This window comes from Eleutherodactylus coqui, chromosome 3, assembly GCF_035609145.1.
Source record: "Eleutherodactylus coqui strain aEleCoq1 chromosome 3, aEleCoq1.hap1, whole genome shotgun sequence".
Lineage (NCBI taxonomy): Eukaryota > Metazoa > Chordata > Amphibia > Anura > Eleutherodactylidae > Eleutherodactylus > Eleutherodactylus coqui.
This window is the reverse complement of record NC_089839.1, coordinates 289732468-289758345: the sequence shown is the minus strand read 5'-3', so window position 1 is coordinate 289758345 and position 25878 is coordinate 289732468. Positions and strand designations below refer to the sequence as shown.

The following is a 25878-nucleotide window of genomic DNA, read 5'->3' as shown; positions in this document are numbered from 1 at the left end:
ACACTTTTTTAGTTACCCAGTCTTCCAGAAAAGATGCAATAAAAAGCGATCAAAAAGTTGTATGTATTCCAAATTGATACTATCGGAAACTACAGGACATCCTGCAAAAATTGAGCCCTTGCACAACTACGTCGACAGAAAAATAAAAGTTACTGCGCGCACAAAATGACCGCAGAAAATAATTGAAAAAAATTAAATATCTTAAAATAAAATACAAGTACTACAGCAAAAAAAAAAAACAAACAAAAAAAAAAAACTATATAAGTTTGGTATCGCAGTAATCCTACTGACCCATAGAATAAAAATATCAGGTCGTTTTTGTTGCAGTTTGTGCGCCGTAGAAACAGGACGCACCGAAAGATGGTTGAATGTCGTTTTTTTTCCATTTCTCTCCGCTAAGAATTTTTAAAAAGTTTTTCAGTAAATTATATGGTACAATAAATAGTGCCATTGAAAAATACAACTCGTCCCGGAAAAAACAAGCCCTCATACAGCGCCGTCGATGGATAAATAAAGGAGCTACGATTTTTTAAAAGGGAGTAGGAAAAAACAAAAATGGAAAAAGCAAAAAAGCCCGGTCACTAAGGGGTTAAGCAGCAGTCTGTTGCCCAGGAACCCCACGGATCTGCAGTTCACCAAGCCGATGTGCTTGTGCACTAAGCTGATTTCTACAGGAAGCAGACAGCTTCATTCTTACCATAGTGTCAAGGCTTGGTATTGCAGGCCAAGTGCACATTCATTTCAATAGGAACTGTGCCTATAATACCAAGCCTCCCTACTACAGTGGGAACGGAGCGCTCTGCAGAAATCTTCTTAGTGCAGCGGCTGGGTGAACAGTTGATCAGTGAGTCCTTTGCAACAGACCCTCGCTGATCTACTAGTAATGACCTGTCCCGAGATTAGGCCTTCAATAGTTTACAACTCAACAAATGCTTTATTCCTAATGTCATAAACCCCTTTTAACTCTTAACCCCTTCCAATCCACTGTCTGACCTCTGAAGACATTATGATTTAAGGCTGTATAGCTCCGATGTTGGAAGACGTCCGTCGGGGGTTGTCTTACTGAATATTGACAGCCTCTCTGCTGTCTGAGCCTATCCAATGTGTCACCTCATGCAGTACCGGCTTTAGCCAGCAGATAGCACCATTGTATAAATGGCAGAAAAAGAGTAAGCCCCCTAGAAAAACCAGGATACAAATTGGATTGGAAAGGGTTATGGCACACGGAGGTAACTAAAAAGTCAATTGATATTTAAAAACACGCCAAACTTACAAAAAAGAACATCATTTTATTGCTGATTGGATATTGCTTATGAACACGAGGCAGTATATGCTTTTAAAATCGTGAGTATTGTTCCCAGTATTGCTCCTTCAAAAGGAAAAAAACAGAGCAACTGCAAAACTGGGCGTCTGATGGACAAATTCAGCAGCAACAACAATAGTAGTATATCCACCAGTGTAAGTGAGCACGCTCCACCAACTTTATATATAATATACATTTATAAAAAAAGGCTACATTACAATAAATGTTCTGCCACTCCGAGAAATCCAGCTATAAATAGGAGAGATGGAAGGAAGGCTAACATATGCAACATTTTAATAGTGGGATACGGAAACTAAAATGTCTACATCGAGCCCACCCTAATGGCACAAGGGGGTTATTCCTGGGCCTCTTTGCCTGCCAGTCGGTACAATTCTGTTGGTCCATCTGCGTGTGTGATTGTCGTTGTCAGCTGAAGCTCTTCCGCGCTACTCATCCCGGTTCCACCTGCGGTAAAGAGCAAGAAGACTGAGAAATTATTGAACACCATCACTGGCTATACATAGCGGGTTGTGCAAACCAACCAGCGTGCCCAAAGCTAAAAATTCACATATTAGGAAATTGTGAAAATAACAATTTCCTGAAAAGGTTGCCAAAGTGAACACTAAATGACCATTCTATTAGAGACACCCATCTAGTAGCGCTTTGGACCCCCTTTAGTCATGGTATCCATTCACAGGTATCAGAGGACCAGGATGTGCCAAGAAAACATTCCAGATATCATGGCAGGGAGGCAAGAGCCTGCAGGCCAGACCCCCAGCAGATGAGCATTTTGGTATTTGGAGGCAATATAACTATTCAGGTGGCACCATTAGAGGAAGTACTATTATTAAGACAGGGTATCACTATATAACTAAGCAAGGAGCACAAATAGGGGGAATATTACTGTAAGGGGGCACCGAGAAACACTACTACTGTTTGGGTTACTTTTAGGCTGGGTTCACACAAGGCAAAATTGCCACAGAATTTCTGTGCAGAATGTCACACGGTGATTCCGCCAGCGTCTCCTAATCCCGGGATAAGTCAGCATAGTAGACGAGATTTTGCAAAACTCTCGTCCACACGCTGCGACCAAACCGCACGAAAACTGACATGTGGCGCAGAAAACAATGACGCAGCATGTCAAATTTTTTTTTTTCCATTTTCGCAGCGGCCTCTCTTCTCTCTATCGGAAGAGATGGTGCGGCGGGAATGCAGAAGGCGAAGCTGCATTTATCCCGTAGAAATCTTGCGGTTTTTTGGTGCGGTCATTCCGCGAGATTTCCGTCCCATGTGACCCCAGGCTTACTGTATGGTGTACTATTAACATCTGTTGAACAATAATGGGCACTATCAGTTTGGCACCATTATTCAGGGTTGCCATTTGTGCGACTATTTTGGATAGCGATTTATTCTGAAGCCCAGTATTTGGGGCATCGCACCATACAGCAATAGGGGCAGATAGGACAGCAACAGGCACATAATTGAGGCAGCAGCAGATTGTCTGTAGGGAAAGGGTTAATTGGCACTGGAAAAGCAAGAACCAGAAGTCTGTGTTGCAAACTTCTGAGACACAATTCATGGCTGGAAGAAATGTTTATGGTGGTCAGGGCCAGATGGAAAAAGTGAACTCCAGAGATAATGTCATCTGTGAGTCACTAAATATAACTTACTGTAATCACTTCTAGGATCTCCAGATCACTTGTGTAGAACCCTTATCTACTACTGTATGACCGCAGTATCGGTCTTTGATTAGGACCACTAGGATGCGCTTCTATGATTCAGAGTTTAGGTCAATAGATCCAGTCAGATTGGGACACTAGTCTGTATGAGGAGCACAAAAATGCACCCATAATACACTTGTCTGAAACGGTCCATATAGAGATGGATTATAGTTTTTGGTGCAGTATTTATGATAGGAGCTTGGTTCTGGAATCCAATTTATGTAAGGACATTGGTTCTGGTGTTACATGTATGGTAGGGATTTAGTTCTGGCTCTGTATAAGCCGTGGCGCAGGTTTTTGCAGGGTTTACCATTATTTTCTATGGGTAAACCTCACATTGCACTCGAGTGCACCTCGCATGCCGTATGATGCTACGTTAGGCCCATTGAAAATAAATGAGTGATGCGTTCCGAGGGAACACCCACAGATAGGACAGGTCACAGTTTTCTTCCCCAAACCGCGGGAACCCCATTCACAAGAATGGGGTTCATATTCATGCATCTTCTAATGCACAAAACTCATGATCATGCCTTTCTTGGTGTAATCTCCGCAATGCTGCACGAGAAAACCCCACATGGTTGGTAGTGAAATCCTGGCCACAGGAGAAAAAAAAAAAAAAAAAAAGTGTACAGTCTTTTGTATACAGTACTAATACAAACCCATGCATCTCCATGGTTACAGACTACAAAAACAACCCAATGTAGTCTGATCCGGCAGTCATGTGATATGGCCCATTTACATGAGCAAGCGCATTAGCCATCACTGATGTGACTGCAGTACGTGACCCAATATCAGTTACAGAAGGGCATTTATATGCCATCACCTAAATAAATCAACTGATGATTTAAGAATTGACTCACTCATCTGCGTTGGAAACTGACAAATTATTTTCTCATAGAGATGGGCCTTTACTTCCCTCACTCTTCTTTACAATCTAAATTAAAGGGTTCCTAACAGACCATATAGACAAAGGATGCCTTATGGTCCCTTTACATGGACAGATAATCTGCCTGTGCCAATAAGCACTGACCAACAAGGAGCATGTCAGTCAGCGCTCGTACCTCCATGTACATGGGCAGATTATGTGGCCAGTAGAGATGACTGATCGTTAAATGATAGCTATATAGGGACAAGTGATCGAGTTATCACTTCCATGGGAAGAGGTTTATCCAAAGCGTAAACAATGCTTGCTGTTAAAGCATTTGCTTGTTCGTAGGGTGATCCTAATTTTCCTTTTACACAGCCCAATTGTCAGGTGAACGATCCATCTGAGGACCCCTTGAGCCTGATTATCAGCCTGTGTAAAAAAGGAAAATTGGTGAGAAAACCCCTTTTAAATAAAATTATAATCGTCCATAGTGGGCAGAGATGAGCACAAAGTCATAGAATGGTAGAGTTGGAGAGGACCTCCAGGGTCATAGGGTCCAACCTCAGTGCAAGATCACTAAATCAGTCCCAACAGAGTTGACAATTACCAACTGAACCCGACATACTGCCCACAAGAATGTGTTTGTAACCATGGAGCGACCTAAGTCTACATAAAACAAAAAAACATTTCATAAAAAAAAAAAAAAAACGGAAGTTTTTTTTTTTTAATGAATGGGTAGGTTCACATGTAGCGAAAATGGTGCAGATTTTGATGTGGATCCTCAGCAGACTTCACTCCTTCTAATGAAAGTGTGAAATCAGCTCCGGATCCGCACCAAAAGTGGGGATTTTGACAGTTTTTGAAGAAGATTTTGGTGCAGATTTGTCACGGTCTCACTGCTGGTTGTTGGTGTACAAAGTCTTTCCTCCAGATATAGATTCCCCCTTGTTCCAGTTGCAGTCCTGGGTATAAAGAGATCATAGGAGAGATCCCCGATTTATTTATACATAGTAATTAGGTCCCCACTCAGACTTTTTTTTTTGCAAAACTAAATACCCCAAATTTTACTAAACTCTAGATATTGTGATCCACCCACTCCACGATTTTTCCATTTTAAGGCAGCTTTGCACTTCTTCCTGGGTAAGACTGGCGACATTCAATGGAGAGTTTACTTTCTAAGGCCCCCTGTCCACGACAGTGTATTTCACTGGCAAACCGCCGGCGAATCACGCCAGACGACGCTTCCCATAGCGTTGCTATGGAAAGCGCCGGCACCTGTCCACGAGCGGAGAATCATTAGGGCTGACCGGCAGAGATTCGGCGGCGGCTCCCGGGATACCGCATCGCCCGTGGACAGCCGGCCTTACTCTGCATTTCATTCTCCTGAGTGCATACACTAGCAAAAAAAACAAACAAAAAGATTTGTTTTCTCATCACCTTCTATTTTTTTTTTTTTTTCTCTGTACAAACATCATTTAATAAACAAGTCCTGCATTTACAGTGAGGAGACCCCGGATCCAGCTGCGAGTTCTATGTCCTCCACCGGCCAGAAGGATGATGTCCCCCAGTGGTGGCCCCGGGGCCAGTGTGCAGCCGTCACAGTAAGGTGGAAGCTATGGCCAGCACTTTGGAGTACTTTGCGCCCTTCCCCTGCAGCCAGGCTGGTATGGGGGTCTTGATCCGGGTGCCCACAGGGTTCCCAGTGTCCTCTATCAGCACCACGTTGTTGGAGTCGAAGCGCGGCGTCATGCAGCCGGCCGGCCGCTTCTGGCCCACGATGATGGCCTTCTTCTTCTGACCCTTAATGGCCAGGAGGATGGTGTCCCCGACCTGCCCCACCCCCGACTTGTTGTAGACGTGGATGCAGCGCGGCGGGCGGTGGTACGGGGTGTTCCCCAGGGCGCTGTTATCCACCACACGGACACGAGTCATCTTCTGGATGGCGGCGCACGAAGCAGAGAGGCTCAGGTTCTGTGTGGCGGCCATCCTCCAGGTCAGGCTCAGCGCTCGCTGTAAAAACGCCATGTCGTCCTATATTATCTCATATGACTCCCGGTTTACAGCGTTTATCTGCACGCGGACATTCACCCCGGTCACATGACCCTACAGCCTCCGCCATGTTTCCACACTACTATTTAAAAGTCCAACACATTGTTTTAATCCCTGTGCCATGTATATAGCTGAACAGTTTAGGGTTAGTTTTCCCCTCTCTGGCAATTCGTTTGCCTCGACCTTTGCTGTTTTTATTTGCTTTTTACATTTTTTTTCCTTACAGCTTTTTACTGGTTTCTCGCCGTCTTCTTGTTTTAATAGTTTAGATACTTTCATTTTGTTTGTTGCCCCCTTTATATCTTTATTGAGCCACATTGGTTTTCTCCTACTTCTAACTTTTTTCCTGTAAGTTATGAACCGCTCACAGGGAGTATTTAAGATGGTTTTAAAAAGTTCTCATTTATTGTCTACACTCTTATTTCCCAGTCAATAAGGTTAAGGGCTGCTCTAAGCTGATTGAACTTTGCCTTCCTAAAGTTTAGGGATTTTGAAGGTCCCTGATAAGACTCCCTATTGACAGGCTAGTTGAAATCTATTATATTATGGTCAACGTTTCCCAGGTGCTGTGATAGCACAGGAAATTTATTTTAGTTTTTCACTAGCCTGCATTGCACTCACCAACATCAATACAGCCTTAGGGCTATTTCAGATGACTGTATATCGGCTCGGTTTTCAGGACGAGCCAATATACGGTGTCCTTGTCTGCAGGGGGAGGAGGATGGAAGAGCCACGAGCAGAAACTGAGCTCCTGTCCCCTCTACGCCCCTCTCCACTATTTGCAATAGAAGGGGGTGGGATGGGGGCGGAGCCACGTAACGGCGCTTAGCCCCACCCCCGTCCCACCCCTCTTGTTGCAAATAGTGGCAAGGGGCGGGAGCTCAGTTCCTGCTCCTGGCTCTTCCATCCTCCCCCCCCGAAGGCAAGGACACTGTATATCGGCTCGGCGTGAAAACCGAGCAAAATATATGGTCGTCTAAATAAGCCCTTAGGCAATTTCCAAAGTTGGTACTTTTTTTCTTCCAATGAATAACTGGTTGCAGAAGGGTTCATATCCTCTAGCAGCCTTGAAAAATTAAGGTTTTCCTGGTGGGTATTAAAAGGAGTTTTCCAGGACTAATAGAACGATGACCTCAAGATAGGTCATCAATATCCCACAGCTGGGGGTCTGCCTCTCAGATTCCCACCGACCAGCTGTTCGAAGAGGCAGAAGTGTTTCGGTGAGCGCCGCAGCCTTTTCTCAGGCATGTGACATCCCGTTTATCAGTTACATGGACCAGGAGCATCTCAGCCCAATTCAAGTGAATGGAAAGGAGGTGCTATACAATGGACGGTGCTGCGCCTGGTATGCAGTGAAGTGACCACGGTGCTCACCTGAGTGCCACAGCCATTTCAAACAGCTGATCGGCAAGGGTCCGAAGAGGCCAATCCCCACCGTTTAGATATTGATGAACCATCCTGAGGATAAATCCTCCCCATCTTAGTTCAGGAAAACACTTATGTGACATTACACTTCATCTCTTACCATTCGTTTGGTCATCTCCATAGTTTTTGTGTGATGGAGCATACAGGAACATGAGTGCAAAGACGTACAGGTTCCACATTCCATAAACGCCAGTGAAGAACGCGCTGTTCAGTTCAATGTTGTATTCGCCCCATTTCCAGTTACCCTCCGACACCTGGGAGTAAGACAGTATTACTCGAATCCAATAGAAATATCATCAAGCTCAAAAATCATTGCACTCCCTTCTAACAGGCGAGGTAGAGAGTGATCACACCGGCTGCACCCCCTCCAATCCTACGCTACAGCCACACCCCAGCCCTATTCATATAGGAGGCAGAGTCAAAAATTATCCGCATTCCAGTTCTATTAACACCTCTGTTGGCTGCACTTGTTAATCAACAGACAGAAGGACGCTGTTTCCCCAGTTACTGCAATGCAAGAAAAAGAAAAAAAAAAGAAGTCTGCCCCACTTGTGATTTGCATGAAGAGCAGCGATTTACTCTCGAGCCTAAGGCCCATTTAGAAAACGATTATCGCTCACAAGTCGCTCAAAGGACATCTTTTGAGCGATAATCGTTGTGTGCATTTACACAGCAAGATGATCCGTCAAACGGCAGTTTTGAGTGACAGTTTGGAGCGGTGTGTAAATTAAAGCTCATGCTGTATGCAGAAGACAAGCGGGACCGCTATCTTCTCATGGAGCTGTTGTCTTCTCAGAGCGCTCAGGTGGTATACAGCTGGGTCGCTTGTCTTCTGTATAAAACTGTTGTCTTCCCTTTTTTATACAGAGTGGGGTATGCAGAACACAGCTGGACCTCTGTCTTCTTCATACTCCGGCTGTGTTCTCTGAGCGGGATACCAGCTGAAACAGTATCAGCGGTATCCCGTTGAGAACTCAGCATGCCGCACTGATAAGGCTCATTGTTCTCTTTCAGCTTGGTGAAAGACAATTATGAACGACTCGTTAACGAAAACTGCACGATGTCAGTGCAGTTAGACCCAACGATTCTCACTCAAAAGACGGCTTTGAGCGAGAATCGTTGGGTCTAAATGGGCCTTTAGAAAACAAGCAGCAGAGTATGAAATGAAAACATCCTAAATTGCTGACCAAGAAAAAAAAGTAAAAAATAAAGTCAACTATCAGCTGGAAAATTGATGCTTAAAGCCACACACTTTTACAGCGTTTAGAGTGACATTTGAAAAGCCGTGCTAAACACTGTAAAACATCGGCGCTGATTTTAATGGGGCTTCTTAGACGAGCGTTAGAAACGGCACAATTTTTGAAAGCTGTCCACTCTATTTTAGTGCGTTTCAGCACTTTTTAAATGCACCTCATCGCCCATTGTAATGATGGGGTGCATTAAATAAAGCTGTCAAAGGCGCATTAAAACTCTGCATTTTAACAGACGCCTGTGTGAGAGCGGCATAAAGTTTTTCTTGATGTTCCCATACAGAAAACTGTTATTTTCAGGTGTTAAAGCCTCCTCCCTATAGTCCAATGTGGCAAGATCAGGACTATCACCTTGTTTGTTTCTCTCAAAGAAGCCCTAGGAGGATGAAGATTCACATCTGATGCATTTGTGGCTTCTAGGTCAGACTAAAACTTTTTTTTTTTTTTTTTTTTTTTAATTAGGGAATACAAAGCTTCTTGACAGATGGACAAAAGTGTAATGAAAAAAAGCAGGGAGATTATGTTGAAAAATAATGTATTTGCCTTTTCTGAAATTTCATTAAATTAAATTCTACAGCCAAAGTGCGGATAACTTTTGACTCCCCCCTGCATGTTAAAGGGAGTGTAGTAGAAACCCCTTTCAGACTTACACAGAACTGACCGACTATGAGATTCATGTTGTCCAGCGGGCTACTTGAACTTGCCCAGTGCCAGGTCAGTGTTTCAGGATCCTGACTGTGAACTGCATTATCTCAGCCCATGTATATACTATCCTCTATAAAAGGTTCCCAGGTAAGGTATGAAAAACAAAACTGCCTAAGACATGAGCATAAGGGCTCCTTCACACAGGTGAGCTCGATATGGGGCCATAAATCACAGCTCGATGTCGCCCTCGCCATCAATGTGAAACCCATGGATGCGAGGAGTTTTCACATGGAAACAGACTCACTGCAGGAATGAAGGAATCCCCCACCGTAGCCGTCACAGCCGTGGATTTGTCCCATTGATTGCTGCCAGCCCTATTGAAAAAAATGGGCAATATGGCACAACGATAGGACATGCTGTGATTTTTTCCCCTGCATGGAATCGCTATGCAAGAAAACATCGCTAGTGTGAATGAACCCATTCAAAAGAATGGACTTCATATTTGTGAGTCTCACAATGCACAAATCTCGCACAATTTCCTTCCCCAAAGGCGGCCTTAGGTAAGGCTGCAGGATGGGCCTGCCGGAAGACACTCATGGATAAATTGGGATGGCTTTTGAGTTTTTTGGCCACTGTAGTTGGTCTTTTCTATAATAGTCTCACACTGAAATTTCAAGTGCATCGGTATGACCAAAAATTCTATGTTAGCAGAACCTTCAAACCAAACAATGCTGCTTACTGCATGTGGGCAGGAATTGCAAATAAGTATTTTTTTCCAGGTCCATAAGAACACACAGGTATAAGGTGATGAAAACTCACCTGTGTGGTAATGAAGAACACTGTGGTCAATGCGGCACAGGCCAGGGTGATGATCATCAGGAACTTGAACCTAAAAATTAGCCCCTATAAATGAAACCATAAAGAATTAATGGAGAATTAAAGGCCACCTTCACGCGGGCTCCGTCCGCTGCAGGTTTTCAGCTGTGGAAAACCCAGAAAACCAGAGTGACCAAGTCAGCACCAAAATGGGGCGGATTAGTCTACAGTTTTTTGAAGCAGATCCCCTGTGGTTTTAGGGGTTAGCACATTACTAACTGGCCATGGCCTGGACAGCGAGAGATTTTATCCTATTGGCTATAGGGTACACATCACATTATAAACCGGTGTAAACTGAAAGAGTAACATCCAGAAGCAACTAGTGGAATTTCATGAGACATGGTAGATCTGTACAGTCCTACCCAGAATAATTGATAACTAATTGGAACGAATCAGATAAACGTTTATTACCATTGGGTTCAGGCTTCAGTAAGACGGGTGCGCACCACGAGCACCTACCTATACACTCTTGGATCCTTGCAGGCGTGGAATCAATAAGTGTTGGGATATATAGTCGGGGTCTCTCCATGCTGCATGGAATCTTATGTTATAAAATAAACTCAACACTGAACCTGAAATAATGACTCAGACTACTGCTTGGGATTTAATGGCTGCGGCATTTATTTCCAAACAGGTTTAACAATTAGAAATTGGATCAAACTGAATAGTCTTGGTCATACGAATCCAGACTATTCCACCAATAAATTGTATAAACTGATTAGTCTTGCTTGTACAAACCCAGACTATCACCATCAAATATAAACTCAACCGCTGATGCCCACCAGCCAAGGGCAGGCGGCAAACCCCCTTTTGAAAAATACCTGCAACAGCCTCACGAACTCCACACAAACGGGAGGTAGGGTGGGACAACTTGGAGGTCTCCCCTTTAGAATTGCAGCTTCCAGCTGTTCCCACCAAAAATCCATTGTCCAATCAATGCTCTATGGGTGATAAAGGTGACACCTTGCAAGGAGTCTCTTGTGATGGCAGCAGTGTGTGGACGGACATTATCCTGTTGGATGGTACCATTCTGGATGGTGGCCATGAAGAGTATGACAACAGGGTGTAACACTGTTCACATACTGGTGGGCAGTCTTTGTGTCTTCAACAATTACCAACTCCTGCTGTCATAACAGATTGCCTCCCAACCCAGCCTCCGTGGGTTGGACCAGTGTGGCATTCTGCAATCACAGCAGGGTGGGCCCTTTCTCCAAAACGCAGATATGTTGACAATTATTACTTCACCCCAGACAGAATCAGGACTCATCACTAAACTAAACTCCATTCATGTATCCAGTTGGATCTAGCAGCACACCAGGTTAGTCATTGCTGGCAGTGGTATCTGGTTAACGGAACACACTGCATGGGGATCCAAAAATGAAACCCAGTTTCAAACAATCAGTTTACAACTGTTTGTTAGAGGACTCCGACTCGAATTGCTGCTCGGATCTGTGCTGAGGTCACTTGTCTATCTGCAACTGCCTTCCACACAATTTGGCAGTCTTCACGTGGCGTTGCCCTTCTACGAGTACTGGAGTCATCGTTATCCACTAAGTAACCACCCTCTGTACTGATATTGCACTACAGCCAGTCCTCTGGGAGATTTTACGATATGATGCCCCAATTTCAAACGAGACAATTATTCGACTGCTCTCAAAATTAAACATTTGGGTGTACAGGGTTCGACTCTTAAGGCCCACTGGACGAATGTTGGAGAAACGATGCCCAACACTTCTCCATGCACATACTCAATGCACAGGAGTGAGTATTGCTGGCTCGCTCAGCAGGGGGTCGGCAGGAGGAGACTTCTCTCCTCACGCTCCCTTGCCCCTCTTCATTCACTTTAGCAATGGCTGTTCAGTACCGAATGGCTGCTGTTTACACTGAACAATCGTTCAGGATTTTAAGTGTTCACTGTAAACAGCAGCTATTCAGTAGTGAACGGCTGCTGCTAAAGAGAATGGATCGGGGCAGGGAAGAATGAGGAGAGAAACATCCTAACGCCCCGGCCCAACGCTGGCCACTCTGTGAGCGAGCCAGCGAGACTCGCTCCTGTGTAGCAGCACGGGAGGGAGTACACACAGGGAAGAGTCTAGAGCATAGTTTGCCCGACATTCGTCCAGTGTAAATGGGCCTTAAGATTTGGAAAATAGTGTTACTGACAATCCCCTTAATTTACATACTAATACATAAACTTCATCCAATTTTTTAAATTCTTTAGTTGACGTTTCGGACAGCCTGATGTCACTCACCTCATAATGCAGCCGGCGGGCCTTGCTCATTGCTGGTAAACTGGATTGCTTCCCGCTGATGTTCCTGAAAACTTGAAACACCATAAAACACAAGAATAAGAAGTAGAGACAGGCGCAGATTCCAGCCACTATGATGAAAGCCATCTGAGAACATCCGTTAAGGGAAAAAAAGTTTGGTAAATAACTAATTGTGTGTTGTGCACAGATGTCCTGACTCATCACACAATCCACACGGCTTTAAAGGCAATACTTGAAAGTCTGGAGTTTAGGAGAACATATCGTGAGTAACAATTGTGTCTTAATTCTTCTTAAATCTACAACCAGTTCCAGATGTGTTATCTAGTCTCCATTTAGTCTGCCTACTCCCCTTATGGCAAGACAAAAAACCCGCACACACACTAGACAAACAGCAATTTACCTCAATTATTGGAGTCGCACCAGAAATTCACATGTATTAAAATGAGAGAATCGTTACGTGTAAATGCGAAGCCATCATGCAAAATGCAGACATTTATTGCAGAGTTTCAGCTTGCATAAAAAATGGTTTCTCATTCATTTGCTTTTCGCTTCATTTAAATGGCATTTGTTCAGTCTTTGAAAGACTGAACAACTTGAGGGAAGGGGGTGATAGTCATTGTGTTTAGCATGGCAAACTACTTGTTTACTCATGCTGGCAGTAGACAACTGCAGCGGGCTGGAGTTGGCAGAAGTAGCTTGAGCGGGTACTCTAACTACAGCTTGTGTTACAGTGGTGGCTACTCTACCCAGAACGATGGCTCGCGGAGCAAGCTGATAACACAAAATGTTGTCAGCAGTAATGGTGTAGATCTCATGTGACGCCAGTGCCTTTTAATGTAATGTGCCATTGAAATCAAGAGACCAGTCCGTATAAGTAGTAGTAAACCGAAGGTACACAGTTTACTTAAAGCTGGCAGTTTGGCGACACAGTACACAGTTGTCAATTGAATACTTGGTAACCGTTTTAACACTTTTTGTTCCCTCTAGATAAAATACAATCTTCCCTCAACACTCCCTTTCTTGAGGAATAAAGCTCCTGAGCGGAGGTCCAAGCTTATGACATTTAAAGGTTACTTGTGGAGGAAGGGACGAAGTGGAGTAGGCTCTCCTCTGGTCTTGCTAACTTCTGTAGGGACAAGATAACTCACAATTGATATGGCTGCTCTTCCTCCAGATTCTGAGGGGTCCGCCCTGATATAAGTTCCCACTTAAGCAGGGTGGAAAGAGACTGATGGCTGGCTTGAGAACTCGAAACCTAGCTTTAGCTGAAGAGGACTTGGCCTTGGTTAAGCCGAGCTTGACTGGCTGGTCTGAGCTCGAGTCCCCTCCTCTTCCCTCTCCCTCCTCTTACACTGCCTTAGGCCTCTGCTTACCCCAACTTCTCCCCCTCACCTATCCTAAACTAGACAGGGATGACCGACGACACAGAACAGGCTAGCCGGGCACAAACAAACAGGTTAGTTGACAGTGACACCAGACCGTGACCTTTTGGTACCCAGGTCAATACACAACTCAACCACAATTAGCAGTAGAGACATACACGCATAGACACACAGACATTCCACATGAGGTAGCTAACCAAGTGCTGTGGGGGCCCTAACTTTGTTTTATCAAAGTTTAGAGCATAGTTAACAAAGTTTTATCTACATACTAATTAAAATCCTCCTGGCCAGAAATTCCTCGCATAAACACACGCTCACCTGAGCAAACCTATACAGTGTCTACTTTAGCTAATGAGGGAAATGGAGAGGATTTTTAACGTTTATCTGTACATTTAAATGCTCAGCATTTCTATGCAAAAAAGTTGTTAATCCGTTCAGTCTTTCATTCAAACGATAATGTGTAAATGGGGCTTTACATAGAAACTACACCTATTGGATGAGACTGAAATTCCTGCATTAAACTGCCACCAAAAGGGCATGCTGAGAATCTAGTGTTAACAGGGCAGTTAAGTTTTTTTTTCTTCACACTTATGAGTATGTGTAATATATATATTCTCCAGATATTCCAGGACTAAATGTTAGAATAGTGCCACCTGTTTCTATTCCGCATCCAACTTATTGTTCCGTTAGGTCACACATGCTCATTCTTGTACATGGTCACACATGCTCAGTGTTGCTTCTCTCGGTTCTGCCAGGTATGTGCAGGGATCTCTGGTATGGTGAGCAGCTGCTTTTGAAGTTGCTGCATATGCTCTGATGTCAGAAGAGATACTGAGCAAACAAGGACACCATGAAAAAGCATTTCTGCAGGACTGAGCAGTGTGACACAGGAGGGCCTTTCAATAGCAACAGCAGGTGGCACTATTCTAACATTAGTCCTGGACTATCTGGGATTAAAAACAACTTTTTTTTTCTATCCCCAGATAGTCCAGGACTGACTTTTTTTTTTTTAAATGAGTGAACTGAGCAACATCTCTCTGCATCGTAGAGGGTCTGGTGGCCAACAAACTCTACACAAGCGGAAGAAGGTCACTACACACAAGGAGACTCCGAGAGCCTTTTATAGGCCAAGGAGGGGAACCATTTTTAGGGTTTCAGGTGACAAGACCATTCATCTAATTACCACAACTCTAATCATTTACATATCTGCCTGAGATGAAACTGCATGCCGAGTTTTGCAAAAATAGCAACTCAGCTAGGCGCTTGATTTATTTAAAAAATTTTAAAAGTATATATGTGTAATAGATGAGACACGCATGTTTTCAGAACCATCTCATTATATAGAAGATACAATTCCTTGCATTAGAAATCCACACATTCATGCATAAACAGTAACAGAAAACAGCTGCACCAATCTCTTCAGTATGTGCCCTACCCAAAAGGCAAACAGCACAGCATCACCAGAGCAGAGACGGGAAAAAGAAAACCACACACCCGCACAGAGGAGAACTTGTGTTATTACGCATCAACAGAGTCACTCGTCAGGATTACATAAGAGCGCACCAGACTCCCCGGACAGAAAACCTTTTAAAAAGACAGCAGTAAAACCTCATGACCCCGGTAGATACTGCACGACAGGAGGCTGCCACGGACAAAGTCACTGCGGCGGGCACAGACTGACTGCGGCATTCACATGAGACAGAATGGAAGCAGAATGCAGATAAATGTGCGTACCCGCATCCCCACCAGGCCCTGACATGTTGGTCTTACAGGGGTTAATTGAGGCAACGAGAAAGTGTGTGTGCATCTCCATCCGTCTCTTAAATTATGATGCAACACTATTTGCATTAAACTGTGCATTAAAATGTGTTAGATGATCTCTCTAAAAGCTTTTGAACCACATTTCTAGAGAAAAAAGTTGCAAATTTTTGCACAACTGAAAAATTGACTTTTCAGCTTTTTTTGTTGGCCTTTTGTAAGAGGTGGGCATGCCTTGTCAGGAGGGGGCATGGCTGCCCTGGACTGACACAATTACTTGTAATCTATACCAGAAATTCCTGGCATACATATCTGTGTAGATGCACAGAGGTGCCGAGATGCGCCTAATTCATGAAGAGCCATGCGCTGGGGGAAAACATGTTAAGATCAATGTTTGAAATGCCGGTCTTCATAAGTTTCTTTAACCCCTTAGTGACGGCCCTATAGTGCTTTTACGGCCTGCAGATGCAGGACGTGTATAAAGGGAGATCACAAGGTGACCTCCCTTCATACATCCCATTTCTTAAAATAATCTAACTCTACCTTGCACTGCACTGGCTATACTTGTACTAAGTGCTCCTCTTACCCAACGCAACCCTAAAGGACACCCGGGAACAGAACTGGTGGATATGAGCGGACAATCTAGAACAGACGTGGTAGCAGACCTGATGTACAGCCAATATAAAACCTGTATAATATCAGCAAAAGCCAGCCATTCTTCTATGGCACAGGGGTCCAGCAGCCCCTATAACTGCACTGCATTAGAGATGAGCGAACGTACTCGTTTAGGGCGACTTCGCAATAGAGCACCACTTTTTTCGAGTAACTGACTACTCGGGAGAAAAGATTCGGGGGGCGGGGGCGGCGTGGTGGAGCGGAGGGTAGCAGTGGGGAACAGGGGGGGAGCTCTCTCTCCCCCCCCCCCCCCCCACTCCCCTCTGCAACCCCCCGATCACCCCCGGCGCCCCCTGAATCTTTTCGCCCGAGTAGTCAGTTACTCGAAAAAAAGCGCTGCTCGATTGCAAAATCGCCCTAAACGAGTACGTTTGCTCATCTCTACACTGCATCCATCCTCATTACCACGGGCGCCTCCGCCTCGCTTTCCTCTTCACGATCCCGGCGCTCAGGAACTTGACATGAAATCAATGTTCCTGCATGCGAGATGAACAGGAGTAAATTATTAAACACATTTATCACACTTGTATGAGTGGAGCTGAAACGTCCGTCACTTCTCCTCTGCTCTGGGGAGAATCAGCCATGCCCACAGCATTCTGCAGAGCAAAGGGGTGAAGATCTGCACCTAAAGCCATATCACTGGTGCAAATCTTGACACTTGATGGTTTAAAAGGGTTCTCCGAGTTATACTAGAGGTGCACAGCAGGCAGGCAATAGCTAGAAATAAAGTAGTACTCCTAAATGAACTCCCTCACCACCGGGCTTAGTCTCTAGTGGTCACATATTTATATGAAACGTCACCACTGCAAATCACTGGCCCCAATGTATGGCTTGAGACCACCGAGGAGAGAGACTGACTGCTGAATCAGATGCGTGTATACAGAACAGTCCGGTGGCGAGGATGGACTGGTGATGCTGAACCACCAAGTAGGACTTTGTCATTTTCAACCATTGTCCTAGCACTGTACAGTTTTATCATATTGCTGAAATCCCCTTTAAGAGGCGGCTTTTCCATCTTGGCCAAAAATTACTCAGATGGAAACCACTGCTTATTACAATGTGGTGGGGTGGCCGGGATGACGGAAACAGCCGAGGTACAGTTTCCATAATTCCCATAAAAAAAAAATTTAAAAAAATTCATGGGCGTTATACAAACCGGTTCGCACAGCAAGTTGTACTCAAGACACATGCGGATCTCAGGAGGTGGAATCCTCAAATATCAGATTTTAACACAAAACCTATAAATAATACATCTTTAAAAGGTGAAGCTGTAAAAAGGATACGGCAAGCTCTGCGCCTACATCTGTGGTCCAAATGCTATAAAATGGGTTCTTCAACTGCACCCCCCTGAGGGAAAAAAGTGAGAACTCATGCGAACCAGTAAAAACAATAGCACACTCATTGCAAGAAAAATGTAAGTGAAGCACCTAGAAGGAGCTGTCTGAATTGAATGAAACTTTCTATGCGTGATTGTATCATTGATATAAGTTAGGGATTAATGTATTGTAGCAAAAGGATCATTTATTGTGGAAAACTGACTCCTTCAAGGGGAGGCTCTAGTACCCTGTTGTACCGCCTCCAGCTTGGATAGAAGATGTGATAAGGGCAGGAACGGAGGCATACCGCTTCCATATCGCTGAGCTGTCATTGTCCCTTTTACCACTACTAGGGGGGACCGACTGTAGTATGGGATGGCTCTCCAGAGCATCACACTAGCAGGGGGCAGTGTGCCTCTCCACGCAGAGACATGATTGAGGCGCTCACCCCTAGGTCTCCAGACAAAAACATGACGGTCGTCAGTGCCCGAACTAAACCTGGGATTAAATCGCTAAAAATCCGGTTCCCCTCCATAGCGTCCAGTTTTGTTGTTCATGATACCACTACAAACGGAGGCGACAGAGGGTGGGTCTCAAAGGCAGCCCATGTAATACGCGTTGTGAGACCAAATGTTTGTTACAGGTCCCTGTTGGAACCATTTCCAATTGCGCCACCCATCTCTAAATGAAGGACAACAAAAACAGTTGGAGCCGCTTGTGCAATTATCAGAAGATCCTGTCTACTGGTGGTCTGACGGAGGTCCTGAGCCTGGTCACCTTGTTCGCACTCCCTCCACTGGTCCCAACACCTCCTAAGGCCGCCTGCAGACGAGCGGGTCGGATCCGGCGGCGAGAATTCTCGCCGCGGGACCCGACCCGAGCGCCTGCAGGGACGAGCGCGTACTCACCCGCGCCCGGCGGCCCCGGCTCTTTCATGTGCCGGCTGCCGGGCAGCTGGCACATGCACAGACCGGAGCCGGCGGCTGCGTGAGTGACGTTTCTGTGCAAGGCTCTGCGAGCCCCGCACAAAAATAGGACATGCCGCGGTTTGTTTGCCACGCGAGATTTCGCGCCGCCAAACCGCGGCCGTCTGCATAGGATTGTGTTTGTTAACGCAATCCTATGCAGGCTTTGAGCGGCGGAAATCCCGCGGGAAGTCCCGCCGCGGGATTTCCGCCCGTGTGCAGGTGGCCTAACAGTCTGGTCAGAACGGCCAGCTGGGGACAATTCATCAATACGCCCACCAGCTTCTCCGATCCCAATAATGCGCCCCTCACAGACTCGGGTAATGGGGTGAAATTGCTTTTCTGCGTCATAGAGGCGTCTAGTGGTCAACAAGCTCTACACAAGCGGAAGAAGGGGTCACTACACACAAGGAGCCTCTGAGAGGCTTTTTATACGGCAAGGGGGAATCACTTTTAGGGCCTCGTTTCTTGTAAAAGGGACCTGTATCCAGAGTTTTGCAGCAAAACAACAACTCCTTCTAGGTGTTCATTTTTATTTATTTGTTTTTTTTTGTTTTTTTTTTAAACAAAATGTATATTGTGTAATGTTCAGTCTATAGACAAGCTGTCTACGGCCGCCTGCACATGAGCGGAAAATCCGCGGTGGGATTTCCCGCGGAGCTTCCGCTGCTGGAAGCCTGCATAGGATTGCGTTAACAAACACAATCCTATGCAGACGGCTGCGATTTGGCCACGCGAAATATCGCGCGGCAAACAAATCGCGGTATGCTCTATTTCTGCAAGCCGGCACATCAACAGCCGGAGATCGCAGGCGCGGGTGAGTACGCGCTGGTCCCTGCAGGCGCTCGGGTCGGGTCCCGCGGCGAGAATCCTCGCCACCGGATCCGACCCGCCCGTCTGTAGGCGGCCTAAGCCACATAGCCATACAGCACCAATCCTAAAGATCTGAGTTCCCGGGATCAAATTATATTCAGCATAAATGGAAATTCAACCATAAAACCCACACAAATTGTGAATATAAACTCCCAGCACTGAATTGGTTCTATAACCAGCAGTCTAGCTACCTTTAACAAATACTAATGAAGTTATCTAAAAACTAATGGAGAATACAATGCAAAAGAATTGTTCCAAGGATTGCATAGAGGATTGTGTTCCACCTTACAGAAGCAGCATAGGAAACGAGGTCAGAATACATAAATACATCCTATTCCTAAAATTACAGGTTTATCCTAAAGAGAACGACTATCAATGCATCCACACTAATAAGATCTTTCAATTTTAGTGCACCGCCTGCCGCCAGGTTGAGACGACCAGTTAGGGTCAAGATGAACAATTACCTTTCACACATGTCGAAAATGAAGAGACAGCAGGAGCCAAAAGCAATGGGAACAACTTGCTTCCAGTAGACAGATATGCGGTTCCTTTCAGACTGGTCCTAAGGATGATACATTGAGAGGTAAGACTTAGTGTCTCCTACACCCAACCAAGAACGAGAATAGTCAAATAACCAAGCATACCATCATATGTTCCCCGCAGAAGATGATCCAGAAGGACAACAGCATCACGTAGAAAATGCCTTGGCGGATATCACCGAAGAGCAACATCCAAGTCCAGTTAAATCCAATGGAGAACCATTCAACAGGGATATTAATGAAGGTCATGGAGATGCCCAGCGCAAAGATAACCCTTTGGAAACAAATACAAGTTAGCGATTTTACACAACAGAATCACTAAGGATAGGATGTTGCCTCAGACTTTCTGTAAATGGTCTTTTGTCACAGTCACAGAAATTACATCCACTGAACAATCACTGCATCAGAAACACCTCAATAACACGTTGGTCCATCTTTTTGGGCAATCACGGCTTTCAGAGGTCAGAGAGGAGATTTCACAAGGCGGTGAACATCCTTCATACTCGACCCATAACCGCTACAGCATCTCCATCAAGTTGTGCGCATTTTACGGATAAGTGGGAGCAGATTTCACAGCCATTTCAATCATAACCCAAACAGGTTCCATGGGTTTACAGTCCAGTGAGTCTGAGGGCCAAGGCAGTGTACAGAATTCATTGCCATGATCCTCTAACCACTCCCTAGCGGTCTAAGGTTGATGACATAGTGCCATTTTTTTCAACAGGACATTGCTCTGTGGTCAGGAAAGATTTCCTGAAGATATGGGTACAGCATATTCTTCAAGAATGTCCAACAGTCCTAGGCCTTTCCAGGAAACTGCTCCCCAGACCATGACACTGTAGTCACCAGCCTTTTGAACGCAAGCGGTGCACCCATAGGATATGGCTTTATGCCATTTTATGCCAGATGCAGACCCAGCCATTCATATAGTGCAGCAGGTTATAGGATTCAGCATACCAAAGAACCTTCTGCATTGTACCAAGATCCACTGATGTCTTTCTTGGGTCCATGGGAGGAATTGTTGGTGATTACATGGAGTCATCAGAGGCAACCTTACTGGTATTTGGCTATTGAACCCTAGTTGATGCAAGGTAAGCTGCATGGTCATTGCAGATATTTGTCTAACTTCCCTGCTGTTGTACTGCCGGGTCAGTTGGTCTACCGTGGCATATCATTGCCAAGATACCAAATGTGCCACCGAACACTCGCCTCTAGGATCAACCACATGTGGTCTGCCACCATGCGATCTTCTGTCAGAGGTTAGTCCATGGCTTAACCAGTCTTGGTACTTAATACTGTAGTTGGAAATAGCCAAGAAGTACAACCGTTTCAGAAATACATTGTTACTGATCACAGGATGTCACACACAGGATCTTCACTATGTATGCAGCACTGTAATTATTTCAATATCATATATACTACTACCATAGTCGCACCCTTGTGCACTCAGTCCCTACTTGGATTAGCCCACGAAAGGCACTCTAGAAATGAATAGCAATGACCACATGTATGGTGGAAGTCAGCAGCAATGCAAATGGTCTTACTTTTCCAGCAAAACCGGGGAGCGGGTCATCATGGTGATCCTCCTCCAGTACCAGATCATGATAATCAATATGCTTGGGGTCAGGAATGTCTTCATAGCAAACCACACTTTTGTGAAGCCGCCATTCTGGAAGATGGCCTGGGAAAGGCAAAAGTCACATATTAAACATAGTACTTCAGTTTATTTAGGATTTCTTTAAACAGATTGACACGGCACAGCAACCACAATAAAAATGGGACCAGATATGTAAATCTGAGTGTAATCAACAAGATATTCCCCTCCTCTATATATTTCCTTGTTGCAAAATATGGCTTCAAATAGATGGAATCCCACCAAAGATATGATATCAAAGTTAAATCAGTGTGGTTTCGACCTCGACCCCCAACCCTACAATCATGTGAATTGCCTTTGGTAGGACAATGCCTTCAAGGAGGACCAGTCACCTCTCCCAACATGTCTGTTTAGTAACTACTTGTATTCCTTCAGTAATGATTCTGGGGCACATGTCCATCTAGTTCAGCCTATTACCCCCCCCCCCCTCACCCAGCATCACACACACTGAGCATCTCACTAGTAAATTTATAACCGCAAGTAGATTGGAATCGGTCAGACTTAAGGTCAATGACCTTCTGAGAAAAAAAAAAAAACAGGGAGTTTCAGACAGAAGGAAAACTACCTAAGTTAACAACTAATTCACTTACATGTACTGGGAGGGAAGGGGGGGGGGGTGAGATAAGTGGCCCCGTGTGGATTCACACGGATATCTGTCAGGTACATAAGCCTTCACAAGGGGGGGGGGGGGGGGGGGGGGGAAATCGCCTCCATTCATTGAACGACGGAGCGCGCCACAGATCTCTTCCAGCCGCCTGCCTCCATTCACTTAGAACAGGCAGTCGCTCATAGATGAACCATCTTTTAACATTGAGTGAGAGCTCTTACCAGTCGCTTAGTCTCAGTGAGCTGCAACTAGTAACTATTAAACGATTTTTCACTCAGTACCCCATCGGGTCCCAGGATTACATCGGACAACTAGAGCTGAAAAGAAAAGCACTCATTCTTCAGCTGATGGTTGTCCCATGTAAAGCTACTATAAGGCCTATTTTCACGTAACGATTATCACTCAAAGTTTGTTCAAACAACCGAAAATGAGCGATAATCATTACATATAAATGCAGGCATCTTGCACTTTTCGTTTGAATGATGATTTTAAAGGTGAACCTTAAAAAATCCATTGTTCAGACACAGATGAAGTGTCTCAGTAGACTGCATGCTGTTATCTCCACGGGAGTCAGCAGGTAACACTAATTTCTGTCAGCCACCAGGAGAACAATGCAACTGTGTGCACAGCTGGGTGTGTGATTAATCACATACTGGGCTCTGCAAACAGCTCCTGGAGGCCCCTTTACATGTAAAAAAGATGATAGTGTTAATGGCCATTTACACTTTTTGCAAATAGATCGCAAAATGTTTCAATCGTTTGAAAGATTCTTTGCGTGTAAATGGGCCTTTAGGCTCTCTCCAGATTTCTGTCAGCTTTTTCCACCAATAAAAAAAAAAAAAAAAAAAGGCACAGCATGCTGCACCTTTTTCCCAGTAAAATGCTGGAACCCATTATAGCGAGTTCCATCACTTTGACAGATGCGGTGGATGTTGTGTTTTCGTTCTTCTGTTCCATAAGGGAATAGAAGAATGGAAATCCGAACAGAGTCTTAGATTTGGTTACATTCATATCTAGACATCTACAGCCTCTGCACAATACAACAGTGTCATCTATGGTAAGTTATCACGAGAGAACCCCCTATGGTCAGGTATACGTAGGTAGTCATAACAGCGAGGAGTTCTTGGCACTTATGACAGAGTAATGTACAGTAGAGGAGATCACTCCGTTATAAAAGGAGCTTTCTGCTCAGCAAAATGAATCACGCGGGAAGGAAGAGCATCCAAGTCGCTCGTTTTTCACTCTAATTATCCTATAAAAGCTCATCAGAATCCATTTGGAACATTGGAGGATTTCTCACCACTAAACGCAGGTCGTTTATCTCTCCGATGCCCACATTTATTTTCTTCTTCTCGATAACGGGAAGTCTGATGTTCACCAGGTAATGTTTATGCGCCACGCTACCCAGCTCCATGAGGGGGAGGACGTCGCACTCGTAGTAACGGCCTTGATTGTCATCGGTCTAGAATAGAAGAATACAAGTTATAGAAGGCGAATACAGAAATTTTTTTTTCATGTTTTATTCAATCAACACCAATGGAAACCGCTTACTAGTTTTCCCTTCCTATGTGTTACATGCAAAGTTTCTCCCACTGTGGAAATGTAGTGGTCCGGAGTTAGTGGGGCCCCTCCATAATGTTCCAGGTCTGTCTCAAGCCATTGTCCTGTCAGTGTCTTGTTTGTGGAGTGCATTTGATTTATGTGTGTTAGAAGATTGCAGGCATGAAAGAGTTAATGTCTGGTATGTTCTGTCCTGTCTGGAAAATGTAACGTTATGTCTGTGTCGTTTGCAGTCACGTGATAGTGTTCAGGTTTTCTAGTACTTGCATTGGCATTGCATATGCTACGCACCCATAGAAAACAGTAGGGTTTTTGCACGCATAATACACGATAAGGGCGGCTTCAGAAGACCGTATATCAGCCGGGTTTTCATGTCCGGCCAATATACGGCGTCCCTCTCTGCAGTAGGAGGAGTCTGGAAGAGCTGGTAGCAGTGCATTAAGCTTCCGCCCCACGCCACTATCTGCAAAGGGAGGGGGCGCAGCTAAGTTCCAGGACTTCGCTCCACCCCCCCACCCCCATTGCAAATAGGGCGAAGAGGGGGCGGGAGCTCAGTGCATTGCTCCCGGCTCTTCCAGCCTCCTCCCCCTGCAGAGAGGGACGCCGTATATTGGCCGGACGTGAAAACCGGGCCGATATATGGTTGTCTGAATAAGCCCTAAAATAGAGCCTGGTGGGATACGGACACACACACACACACACACACACACACAAAAATGTATATATTACTTTTCATTGACTCCATTCACCGTGAAATTACGCCCGTGTGAATGAGCCCCTAGTTTTTAATATTTTAAAGTCCTACAAATGAAAGATTCTTGTTTCATATGATATATCATTAGAAAATGACTTATTTCCTCCCAATAAAACATACCTTTACAATTTTGTGTATACACAGCCTATGCAGCCCTACAAGTCTCCATGGCAACAGACCACAAACAAGTCCTGTGTAGTCTGATCCTGTAGTCATGTTGCTCCCTTCCCCTCCCCCTCTCTCTCATTCACAATCTACTGACAGCGGACAGATAAATGACCCTTTTCCTGAAATTTAGAATAAAGTTCAATAAAACTGTAAAGAGCCCCAGAAATGTCACCTTAGGAACCGGGAACGTGCACTGAAGTTTTCTCTGCTCTACAGACCGTGCCAGCTCAGTCCACGGGTCACTTAACTCGTCACGGTACGCCATGGCCACATCGAGGGTCACCACTGCATTATCCTCTGAAAGGCAAAGACAGGGAAATAGTGAAGATAAAACTTCTGATTGGTTTTTAAAAAAAACTTCTGTCATGATCAAATGATCAAATAGTATACTAAAGTTTCTTTTCCAACATTTTTTCCCCATCATGCGTTTTGATAGTCCCAAGGGAGCTGCGTTTCTTGTGCTCACTCTTTATTTGCTGACATTTAGGGGACAGCACCAGTCGTCATCCAGGACTTCCTGTCCCTAAGTGCCCACGATGCCGTGCATTCCCTCGTACCAGGCTCTGCCAAAGCAGCATCCAGTAAGCTGGAGTAAGGGTTTGTTCACATTAGTGTTCAGCTTTCCGATTTAAGAAGTTTTTTTTTTGTTCTGTTTAAAAAAAAGTTAAACACAAAAAGTGCTGCAATCCACACTACTTTACCCATAAAAAAAAAAAAAAAAAAAAAAACAAGACAAAAAAAAAAAACAAAAAAAAAAAACAAAAACAACCCAAAACAGATATAAGAAAACCGAACAGAGCATAACCGAAGCTCAGAAAATCCCTTTGTAATCAGTGGGAAGTAAAACGGAACGGAGGACAAAAACACTGATGTAAATGAGCCCTAAGGCATCATCTGTGTACCCCTCCATCCCCCAAGCGATGGCGCTCCCACATATGGCCGACTGTACCCTTACTAATATAATCACTCGTTCCTAGAATAATGCGGTGCTGGTGCATAGCAGTCCTTGCATCTACCATCCTCCTTCACCTAGTTTCCCATCTATAGTTGGAACTAGCCTTGCAGGCCTCCTACTGGTCAGCACTTTAGACCAGTTTCCCAATTTTGACAATTGCCATCATATTAAACAAGTTGTCTGAAAGTGCAGTGCCCATTTAAATAAAAGAAGAAACGCCGGCCCAGAAGGTCTTACACATGCTTTACCGTTTTCAAGATCCACT

The 25878-nt window shown here is 44.8% G+C and overlaps 1 protein-coding gene and 1 pseudogene across 1 annotated transcript in view; both read right to left on the bottom strand.

Annotated features, from left to right (window-relative positions):
- Positions 1 to 1269: 1269 nt before the first annotated feature.
- LOC136621854 (protein wntless homolog B-like) overlaps positions 1270 to 25878 on the bottom strand; it is a 45215-nt gene continuing 20606 nt past the window's right edge. Inside the window, exons 3-12 of the mRNA XM_066597645.1 lie at positions 24831 to 24955; positions 23477 to 23638; positions 21460 to 21596; positions 20021 to 20189; positions 19841 to 19938; positions 17506 to 17569; positions 12390 to 12533; positions 10081 to 10164; positions 7467 to 7620; positions 1270 to 1768 (exon numbers count right to left, since the gene is read on the bottom strand). Of these exons, the coding sequence (XP_066453742.1) occupies positions 1659 to 1768; positions 7467 to 7620; positions 10081 to 10164; positions 12390 to 12533; positions 17506 to 17569; positions 19841 to 19938; positions 20021 to 20189; positions 21460 to 21596; positions 23477 to 23638; positions 24831 to 24955 (1247 nt within the window). The 3' untranslated portion in view covers positions 1270 to 1658. The remainder of the gene's footprint in view (positions 1769 to 7466; positions 7621 to 10080; positions 10165 to 12389; positions 12534 to 17505; positions 17570 to 19840; positions 19939 to 20020; positions 20190 to 21459; positions 21597 to 23476; positions 23639 to 24830; positions 24956 to 25878) is intronic.
- On the bottom strand, positions 5346 to 6011 carry LOC136620044 (large ribosomal subunit protein uL14m pseudogene; annotated as a pseudogene).